At 44.4% G+C, this 11,377-nt stretch overlaps 1 protein-coding gene across 3 annotated transcripts in view; it reads left to right on the top strand.

The window, feature by feature from the left end:
- Nucleotides 1–1,337: 1,337 nt before the first annotated feature.
- The window catches only part of LRIG1 (leucine rich repeats and immunoglobulin like domains 1), a 133,384-nt gene continuing 123,344 nt past the window's right edge, over nucleotides 1,338–11,377 (top strand). For all 3 annotated transcript variants that reach the window (XM_042849982.2, XM_042849983.2, XM_005297824.4), the window contains exon 1: nucleotides 1,338–1,678. In XM_042849982.2, coding sequence (XP_042705916.2) covers nucleotides 1,479–1,678 — 200 coding nt within the window. In that variant the 5' untranslated portion in view covers nucleotides 1,338–1,478. The remainder of the gene's footprint in view (nucleotides 1,679–11,377) is intronic.

Raw genomic sequence — 11,377 nt, 5'->3', positions numbered from 1 at the left:
TATTATACCCAGATCGTAAACTCTTAGGGCAGGGATCATATTTTTAGTGTATGTTTTTATATTACCCACATGCAAATAGTAGGCATAGCAAAAAATAAAAATGTTAAAGCTGCCCTCCTTCTCCAATTATTGCTTTTAGAGTTCAGCACTGGTTTAGGAAGAAGATAATTCTTTCCTCTGCTCTTCCCTGTACAATGGGGATTAGAATACTTACCCATATTTGCAAGGCACTTTTGATACCTATGCTAAAACCAGTGCTATATATGTGCAAAATCTATAGCATAATTAATTAATTGTAATTATGTATATTGATTATATTATATTGGAGACAAACTCAGGATTCCCTATGTTGGTTTTTGACAAACTTGGTTAGTTGAGTTTGGGCTTTGCAAAACCACAGTTGGTTGGGGGCCTGGTTCTATTTCACTTTACGATACTAAAGTAGTGAGAAAGGTGTCCTGAAAGAAAGACTCTGGCCACCCTTTCTCTCAGCTTCCCCTTTAAGAAGCGGTGCTAGCGGTGGGAGTCTCCCGTCCAGTTTTCACACCTTGGGTGGGAAAGGGAGGCGGGACCTCTCACCTCTGATTGACGGGCCGCCAACATCAATGGAACGTTGTGTAGCCGAACCGGGGGGCCGGCTGTCCAATCCCGCGGCGCGCGGGCACGCTCTAGAACGCCGGGCGGCCAATGGGAGCGGAGCGAAAGGCGGGGTGGAGGTGGCGAAAGGGGAATGTTGCGGTGTATCCAACGTGGGCTTGAGACGAGAGCGGCGCTCGGGGGCCGGGAAAGCGATCGCGGCTGCGGGGATCGGTGCGGCTGGCAGCGCCCGCTGTGGGTGGCAGGGCTCGTCCCCGGCCCGGGGCCGGCAGGAAGGGGGCCCGGGAGCGCGAGCAGGGGGAGCTGCAGCCGCGGTGGAGGAGGCGGCGCTGCCCGTGCGGGGAAGCTGCCTGAGAGCGCGGCATCGGCCCACGCGGGCAGGGCAGGCGGCGATGCAGCCCCCGGCGGTGGCGGGGCCGCTGCGGGACTGAGCCCCGCGCCCTGGGCTCGAGGAGCGAGAGAGAGACCGGCGGGCAGCGGGACGTGGCGGCTCTTTAGCGGGGAGAACGTCGGTGCCTTGATTTCCCCACCCCCGCCTCCGGACTCTGCGATGCAAACGCCCCGGGGGGCAGCAGGGCGCTGACAGGCGCCGTCCCGGGGGCGCCCCGTGTACTGCAGTGACTCCACGCGCGGGGGATGCACGCGTGCCCAGCCGCCTGCCTGCCGTAGCAGCGAGCCCCAGCGACTCCCGGGCACCCCCGGCAGGACTTGCGCAGCGGAGAGGCGAGTCGGCAATGGTGCAACTGGTGGCGCGGGGAGCCTAGCGCCGGGGCCCGCCGATCCCGGACCGCTTGCTGGACACGCTCCGCTTAGCGCTGCCTGGGACTGGCCTGGTTTCGTGCCGCTCTCTCCGCTTTGGCCCCCGGGGGCAGGGGAACAAAATGGCGCGGCCGGTCGTGGGGGCCCCGCTGCTGCGGTCCGCTCCTTGCTTGACTTTCCTCTTGATGGCCCTGATGCGCCCCGGGTCCGGGTCCGAGCTGCGCTGCGCCCCCAGCTGCGCTTGCACCGGGGAGTTGCTGGACTGCAGCCACCGGGGGCTGACTGAGCTCCCCAGGGACCTCCCCACCTGGCCCGTCTATGTGTAAGTCCATCGATCTCCCCGGCGTGGGAGCTGTCCTCACCTCTCAAGCTTTCCTGGTTCCTCTGTGGTTTTGGGGGGGAGAGGGAAGGGAGGGTCAAATCATGTTCTCTCTCTTTCTGCCGTGCCTAAGGGTCCACCCTCCCCCGTGTTCCCTCTCCTTTGCCCGTTCAGTAAGTGATGAATTCATGGGCTCTCCTTTTTCCTTTAGGGTACGGTCCTGCAAAATCAGTGGGAGTCTTGCCATGGACTTCAGCGGGAAGCAGGATCGGGCCCGATAGGAGTTGAGGGTTTGGGGACCTGGCAGTAGGTCCTCAGCAAATCACAGGATCGAGTCCTTCAAGTGTCCCAGTTCATATCCTCCTCTCTTCCCCCCTCCCCGCCCCCATCCTTTAGGCCCTCAACTGTAAACAGTTATACAGGTGCTTTATTTTTTGTAAGTCTGTTGAAGTCCAGGCTTGAGGTTAAGCACATAGTGCAGGATCAGTGTATTAGTTTGGTGCTCTGTGCTGTTTTTGTGCCAGTGATGAATAATAATAATCTTAAAGTTTGCTGTCAGCCATTGACTGTGGCCGCTTGTCCCTATCTAGTCATTGTAGTTGTTGTGGGCGGCGTAGTAGTTGTAGCTCTCAGAAGTATTGGGAGCATAAGCTTTCGTGGGTAAGAACCTCACTTCTTCAGATGCAAGTAAGAAGTGAGGTTCTTGCCCACGAAAGCTTATGCTCCCAATACTTCTGTTAGTCTTAAAGGTGCCACAGGACCCTCTGTTGCTTTTTACACATTCAGACTAACACGGCTACCCCTCTGATAGTTGTAGCTCTATTAGTCCCAGGATATTAGAGAGACAAGGTGGGTGAGGTCATATCTTTTATTGGACCAACTTCTGTTGGTGATACAGAGCTCTGTGTGGTTCGAAAGCCTGTCTCTCACACACACAAGTTAGTCCAACAAATTGTAGTTGTTAGGTATTTTACTTTGAGAATCTGCAACATTTCAACTGCTGATTTTTACAGTCGCTTAAGGCCTGGAAAAAACTTCCTTAGTTAACAGTATTCCTTTTAGTTGATGTGCTTATTTTGCTGCATTGTTACTAGACCGGCTTGTGAAAAAGACAGACTGTGTACTCCCTTTGTGTTGATTTAAAATCTCTTAGGCATTCCTACAAAGTGTGTTCAAAAACTGGTCAGCGGTGTTTCCTACACATAGGAGTGTGAAGGTGTTAAAGATAAGAGTGACTGTTGTAAAAATGACACAGCACTATCAAGGCAAAGGAGAATAGGGTTTGCACAGGGTAGTTTAGTTATTAAAGACTTTGCACTGTATGAAAGTTATAGCAATAATCTGACTAGGCCATATGGTCTTGAACTCATTTAATTTTTTTTAACTGTTAGTTTAGTATGCTGGATTTAAAAAAAAAAATCCTTTTCTTCCAGTTTAATGACACCGGCCTCTTCCTACCGTACACGTTTAAAATTGGCTCTTGTGCTTTTTTGCTGCACAGTGTGAAGTTACTGTACAGATCTCATGTTTCTCCCTAATTCAAATGAAAAATTGAACAGAGGGATGGAGACAAAGAAAAAGTTGCTGCTTAGTTCTCTCTTTTACAGTGTGCCTGGATAAGAAGTAAAATTCTTCTCAATTTGAACTGCTCCCTCTTCATGTTTTTGTAGCTATAGTTTTAATACTGGATGGAAAAGGTAGGTGAGAGGAATTTTTTTTTAAACACTATGACCTGGTGCAGATGAAGGCCAAATTTTCTAACTTGGGTTATAAACCTAGGGCCTGAATCCATATTTGGGCACCTCAACGAATGGCCTGATTTTCAAAAGTGCTGAACACCTACAGCTCACCTCACTGTTTCTGAAAATCAGTCCACTTACTGGTGTGTGCATACATGGATCTAGGTGCCTGAGTTCACGTATTCAGATTAGGAAATTTTGGCTGAAGCTGTTACACTTTAACACTCAACCATTAGATATTTTTAATTGGAAACAAAGTTTCAGGATATAAAAATCACTTTTGTGTATTGGTGGGGGGGTGGATACGTTGCTTTACTAGAGTTCTAGAGTACCTGTTTTATATGTTGATTTCAAGTACAACTTGGAAGTTATGTCATGTTAACTTGAAATCAGAATTTTGCTTCTCTCTCTCAAATCAATCTAGAAGGTTAATGCGTTCAATAATCTGTTATTGGCATATCAGCTACATTTACAGTGGAAGAGAGAATAGGTGACAGATAATATGGTATGTCTGAGTTTTTACTGAAATAGTACTTAAAAGTAAAAAAATGAGTGAAGAATGATATTTCAAATTGGAATAGGTGCCATTTCTTTGCAGCTTATTTTGTAATTTTAGCAATGTCATTATTAACTATCTTAAATCTGAAATGATTAAAAGTACAGGAAACCTAAGGGGAAAATTGGGGTCAACTTTAAAAATTTATTCATTTCATTTGGCTATCAGAATGCAGAAGAACCTAAAGTGTGTGTGTGTGTATACTTACATAAATAAATATCCTTAATTGTTACCTAACCTTTTTCTAATGAAGACTAGGAAGGAGGGGGAGAAAGAGAACCTTGATGCTTCTGTCATTGGGGCTTTTAGGTATCTGAACAGGTGTATAAATTGTTGAATATATAATACTTCTGGTTATGTAGATATACTGTACATCTACCAGGAAAGAAAATGGTCATTGACGTTTTTGTGGCGATCATTCAATTTGTTCTGAAGTAGAATTATTTTGTTAAAGGTTTGTTATCATTATGCACTTTTGGCTATAGTCAAAGTACCTGTTTTATATGAGATTATTGGGAGTTATTCTCAGTTGCCCTAGTCTTACTGAGTGCAGAATTTGGCCTTTTATTTTCAAAAGCAAAATAACTCCTCATGTACACCTGTTATTCGGCGTGCAGTTGTATGGCGAAGCGTTCTCAATTCAGCCGAAAGTGATTACGATGGTTTCTAATCTCCTGAGCATAATTTCAGAATCCCCATGTTTCTTTTTAAACAAGACAGTGACTTGTCCACATAAAAAGTGTATTAATAACTCAGTTTAATTGAATTTACTAGTCTGCTTTTACAGACATGCTAATGCCCAGGAGTGTCATTCATATGGAACAGATTTTTGTGTGTTTTGAGTTCAGTTTAAATTTTATTGGTGAAGTAATCACAGACATAAATCTACTGCTACAGATCTGCGGGTTGTTGATCTTTTAACCATTTACACAAAATCTGGTTTGTCAGTTCAGGTAATTCTTTGCTAAATTCCACTTTATAAATTCTAAATTAACCAGTGATTTTTGTATTTAATAACAAATCATTTTTTTTTCTTTTTTGCTGCCCCGGAAACTATGAAAAAGCAGCAAAAACTTAAATGCTTTGCTCTAAAAGTTACTTGGTTTCTAACTAAAAGAATTACATTTATTTACTTATCTAGATTTGTAACAAAACATAGCCACCTTTCCTCTCTTTTATGATTTCTATGATAGGTGCTACTACCATAATACAAATAAACAATAAGGAAAGCTCGGTCCTAAAGTGCTAGTTAATTATCAACTGGTATTTAATCTATATTTGATTTCTTCTTTAAAATAGCACTGAATGTTGGAAACAGTAATTGTATCACATACAAATGTAATACCTCCTTTCATTTGAACACTTTAAAATCTCCCCCCCCCCCTTAATTTTTTTTAAAAAGCATCTAAGAGATTTAGGAGCACAAATCCTATGGACTTTCAATGGGGCTTGGGCTCTTAAATCTATGTAGGTACCTTCGGAGATATCCTTCTAAAAACTTACTCTTTAATTAGTGCCCTTGTGGCTAAACAATCCTTGGAGTTCATTTTCACTGCATTACAGATAGATTTATAACAGTTTAAACAAATAACCTGTCAGGGTTGGCTTGCGATAGTTTTGAAACCAACTTTACTCAGTTGTATATTTGCTCAACAGGACTGTCAGTACTGGAAAAATGCATTGGCATCATTTGAAGGTGCTATTGTTTTTGTTGCCTTTAGCTACTATAGTATTAAGAGTTTTTGTTCAAAAACAATAACTGATTTGACCGAGTAATAAACTGTGGCCACTTATTATTAATGTAATATGGTACAGATAAGTGTGTACAAAAAAAAAAATGGACAGTGACATTTTGTACACTCGTACATATGAAAGGACCCTGTTCTTTCTCACCACAGTTTTGAGCTTCTAACTGGGAATAGCAATTGAGCCCAAGAGTAAGTTGAAACAGTTCAGCATAACCCCTGCAGTCTGTTTAATAAACCACATCAGTGAGCCACCATGCAAACCTTGCAATTAACCAGTTGAAGCTCTGAAAAGTTCAGCAGCTCTGGAAGGAGCTGAAAAAAATCTAAATCCACTGGGTGATCGATTGATATCTCTGCTTACCAGTGTCTTGCTTTGAAGCCTCTCGAGCTGGTTAGACATCAAAAGATGTGAAATAAGTCTGAAGTCTGACTTACATTAGAATATTATCCGTGGCACAAACTTCAGTGCCAGGCTTAGGAACAAAATGCTTCGTGCTCAGAAATGCCAGGTGCAGAGCTCTGAGAACATCAAAATGACTTTGGCGATCAAGCAAAGCGTTATGGCCATTAAAACAAAGTGCTCTCCCTCTTTCTTAAAGAAGTTGATGAAATTTTGTTCATAGATGAGTAAAAGATAACTTTTCTCCTATTGAGGGGTGATGTTTTGGTCCTGGTTCTTATTTGCAGTAGGGCTCTGAGAATGTAAAGGTGCCTTTTAGAGTGTGTGTGTATAATTTGCTGCCAGATTGGTTTAAAGGGGTCCTGAGTGTAAATGCAAATCTATCTATTTAAGTTGAAATATTGTCACATTTATGACAAACATCAATGATTACTTTTAATAACTGTTTTCTTAATTCCCTGGTTAGTTACTGCCCTGTTCAGAGACACCCACCATTCTTTTCCCAGTTGAATATGGAGTAACTCCAGTAATTCCAATGAATTTACTCCATTGCATGGAAGCAGAATTTGGTCCTTTGGTTTTTTACTCCTGGGTGAATTCTTCACCAAAATATTAAACATTCTGTGCACAATATTTTAAAATTCTACATATTTTATTTGTCAAAATAACACAACAGGATCATGCCAGTTTCCATTATTTTGGTAATTTATTTCAAAATATCTGTCAGCAAGTATGTCTGTAACAATACAGACAGACACTAAAAAAAGATTCAGGAAATGTTTTTGGCAAATAGATTCCATATTAGGCATATCGATACATAACTTTGAGTAATAATTCTTTTAACCTACAATACAGAACCATATTTCTTGCACCCCTCAGAAGCAGTGCAAGGGCTTTGGGGGAGTCAGGGTAATAGAGGAGCTGAGGGAGAGGGAAGTAATTGCTGGGAAGGAGCCTGGAAGTGAACCTGGAGGGTTATTGGGTGGGGGTGGGAGAAGTATGGAACAGGTTCTTTTTGGGGGGAAGGGATTGTTAAGGAGTTGGGGAGCCTCCCCCATGCAGACCTTGTCTGACCCCTAGCTTCTCCCATTCAGTCAGGCACATCTGCCCCGTCCCATGTGTCTCTGCACCCCCACTCAGCCATCCTAACCCACCCGTCCCCATGTCGTTCTGCATTTCTTTGGTGTTCCTGCACCCCATTTCCATTCAGCCCCTCCCCCGGGCTGCCCCCCATAAGCCCCTCTGAGCCTCAGTCTGAGTGACCCCCCCCCCGCACCCCTGTGTGCCCTGTTCTGTCCGTCCTGTCCTTCCCCTCGCCCCCATCTGACCTGCAGGCAAGTCGCTGTGAGAAAAGCAGCCTCTGCTCTCTCCGTATCAGCTGCTCACTGCTAAGGTGAGCTGTCTGTTCTGGCACTAGCTCACCTTACACAGCAGCCCCTGGTGGGCAAAAGGCATAACTGCAGTGCCTCCCCAGAAGAATGTATTTTTTGTGGCGGTGGTGGGGGAATCTTCAGGGGACATGAATTCTGCGCATGCGCAGTGGCGCAGGATCCCCCCGGGGTAGTTTATAGGACAGACTATCATAGTCCAGACTTGGTAGTTTATTGAGCCGTTACAATATCAATATGTACGTGATCTAGTACATAGTCTCATGCAGTTTCTTGAGTGTTTAAAAAAACACCACCACCTTTTTATCTCTTCTGTCTGAAATGTGTCAGGGTAACATTATGGTTGGGGTGCAAAGAATGAAATTCAACTTTACAATTGTGCACTTCCGCCTGGGTATCCAGGTGTGCATGAATGTTTCATGGATCGCAAGGGCAGAGCATTAGGGGGTATCAGTTCTGTTGACATCTGTGGAGCTATGACCGGTTACACTAGTTGAAGATCTACTGCCCATGAATTTCAGGAGTTTAAAAACCCAGATTACATAACTGCATATTTTTATTCCGGTCCAAATTTTCACAGGTTTTTAAAATGTTCAGATTTTGACCAGCTCTACTGAGCCAAGTATATTTTGATCAGTCATGTCATGATGTGTCTAGATTTCAAAGGAACTGTATGGCTCATTTTGGAGCCTTTTATCTCATAGTGTAGCCAAGGATGATTGTAACACAAGTGATGTATCTGCTTAGGAGCCTAAATCTGATTGAAAATCAATGGGACTTAAGTGACCCAGCCATTTAGGCACCTAGGGCCAGATTTTTAAAGGCATTAGGTTCCTAAAGATACAGATAAGTGTTTAGTGGGATTTTCAAAAATGCCTGGCTGCCTGAAATCAAGTGTGCTCAAGCATTTGCATATCTTACAGCATGGAGTAATCCCGTTCAAGTCAATAGGCACTTAAGCACATGTAAAAAGCAACAGAGGGTCCTGTGGCACCTTTAAGACTAACAGAAGTATTGGAGCATAAGCTTCCAATACTTCTGTTAGTCTTAAAAATGCCACAGGACCCTCTGTTGCTTTTTACAGATTCAGACTAACACGGCTACCCCTCTGATACTTAAGCACATGTAGTCCTTGTTGCATTGGGCCTTGATATGCGTGGAGCCTGAGCTACCTTCTTGAATTCTGCGCTGCAGGTTGTCCTTGAAGGAGATTGGTGCTGGGTGTGGAAAAACTGCTCTGCCATTGCCTGTGTGGTACTTGCTTTCTGGACTTCAGTTGCTCTCAACTAAAATTCTGTCTCCTTTGGAAATGTCGGGAGAGGTGGGGGTGAGGGGAAGAGTTTGTGCTGCTGATTTGACCGAGGGAGAAGAGAGAGATCCTGGCAATTCTTGCCTCCTATGTCTAACTCCTGTCCTTGCTGAAATAATGGAGCAAAGATTAAGAAAATCTGTGCTCAGCCCTTATGCAGCTGTATGGGGTCAGGGTAGGCAGTAAGAAAGTCTGTCTCCCCCGCTCCCTCCCTTTGTGTAAATCATCCAGAATTGCAGATTTGGGGTGTGTGGAAATAACTATCTTCTGGGAGCAGAGGGATGGAGAGTAGGGGCACCTATAATATAAACCAGTGGGGAATATGCTGCATCCCTTAACAAATTGCCTGAGGCAGAATGCTCCACGCTGGGCAGTGTTCACTGACCCCAGTGCAGGCCGGTGGCTAAATTCCACAGTTATGGTCCTAACCGTTCTGGAGAACGAAGGAACTGTAATCAATATACAGCATGGGTTTGTAATGAATAGATCTTACCAGAAAATCTCGATTGACTTTTATTAACAGAAGTACAAACTCCAGTTGATGAAAGGAATGTGGCAAGACTATACAGACTCCGATTTGAATAAAGCGTCTAGTTCCCCTGAAATAGTTTACTCAGAAATTTAACCTCTAAAGGACGGTGTTCTCCACTGACTAGCCATTTTGTGTGTGGGATGTTAAGACTATTGCAGGCGAGAGCTGCGTGTTTGCAATTTTCATGACAGTCCCTGTGTTGTGGAATGCCTCTAGCCTAATCCATTCTGTCGATCAGTGTCCTACAGACTTTGTTTTATAGATGTCACTGCTGCTTCGGTGGTACAGGCCCACTAGAATAACGGAATGACTATCTTCACCAGACTTTCAAAACAATTCCTCCTCTCCCGCCGGTAGGTGGATACTTCTGATGCACAACAAAGAAAAACACTTAAATTATAGATCTAACCCCCTCGAAGGTTGGGGTTTGCAGTGGAAACCCTTTTATGAGCTTAACTGTATTTAGACTAGTGTGATTAGAATGCTCTGTAATCACTTTTGTTTTAATTACCAGTCTCAGGGTTCCTTTGAATGTGTTTGTTGTCTTTTGGATTCATTGACCACACTCAGCATGCTTTAGATGGATTTTGCTATTACTGAGAGACCATGCTGGTCCTGTGGAGCTTCCATAGAATATCAGGGTTAGAAGGGACCTTAGGAGGTCATCTACTCCAACCCCCTGCTCAAAGCACCCAGACAGATTTTTGCCCCAGATCCCTAAATGGCCCCCTCAAGGATTGAACTCACAACCCTGAGTTTAGCAGGCCAATGCTCAAACCACTGAGCTATCTTTCCCCCGAAGGGCTTAATGCCTACCCTGCACCAATAAGTGGGATACAAAGCAGTTTAAACTCAGTAATACTAGGTTTGGATGTGCGTGGGGAGGGATGTAATATTTTATATATGAGACTAGGAACAAAGCCTAATGACTGGAACACAGCTATTAAAGGGTAATGCTAATCCCAGCTATTGAAGATGTCTCCTGCAAATGCTCTTTTAAATCTATTCAAGTCAAAGGACTTTAGGACCCTGTGAGAAATGCCCAGAGTACTCCTCCCTCTTTCTGAGAAACTTCATGGCCTTTAATCACTCTGGGCTTTTCCTCTCCACAGCCACTGCAATTCAAAAGGCAAGAGTCCCGTACAAAGGGAGCCAGAGCTCAGTGGGCTGTGTTAATATTCACTGCTGTTTACAATGGGTGCAGTTTGAAAGGGGGAGAATGAATGGTTTGGGAGATGAGAGGAAGAGGGACTAAGGAGAAATTCCCAGAGCAGGGAAACAAGCATCCCAGTGGCCCCTGGAGAAGTGAATCCGCTGTCAGTTGTTCTCAGAAAAAATATATAATTTTCTTAGCTTGTGCAAACTGTTCTAAGGTTCTGCATCTGGAAAACTGCTGCTTAATCTCAGATGAGTTATTGCTAGAATGACTGAACAGGGAGCAAATCTGGAGGTATGTTGCTGTCTCTCTTAGCCTCATGGAAACAAGAGGGGAAAACCATATGCCCTGGTGATTTGTATCGATTGGGATCCTGGGCACCAATTCAGCAAAGCACTTCAGCACATGTTTAACTGTAAGGAAGTGAGTAAAATCCCATCCCTATTCCGGAAGGCATTTAAGCATGTGCTTAAATCCCATAAGAGGCATTTATGGCAGCTGTGGATTTCTGAATGCAGCTATGCCCTTTTCCCTGGACCATGCCTTTCCCTCCCACCCCCCAATATGCCACGGTCCCTGGTAGCAGATTAATTTGGTTTCCAGCTGCTTTGTACGCAGGTGGGGTAGATGATCTTTATTGACGTCCTGGTTCATTTCCTGGGTAGTAGTGAAGAGGACTAAGGGCTTGTCTTCACTGCAGAGTTGACTTGAGTTATACCTTGAGCGGTTCCTGAAACTTGGGTCAGGTTCACCACCAAACCTCTTAACTCCAGCGTGCTGGTGCTTTTAACGTGAATTAGGTGACCTATCGGGGGGGATATAAACTACAGTGTGAGCTAGCACAACTGGTCAGCTGCTTACGCAATCGCTCTGC

This window comes from Chrysemys picta, chromosome 7 (genome assembly GCF_011386835.1).
Source record: "Chrysemys picta bellii isolate R12L10 chromosome 7, ASM1138683v2, whole genome shotgun sequence".
Classification (NCBI taxonomy): domain Eukaryota; kingdom Metazoa; phylum Chordata; order Testudines; family Emydidae; genus Chrysemys; species Chrysemys picta.
The sequence above is the reverse complement of the archived record's forward strand: the minus strand, read 5'-3'. Positions and strand labels throughout refer to the sequence as shown.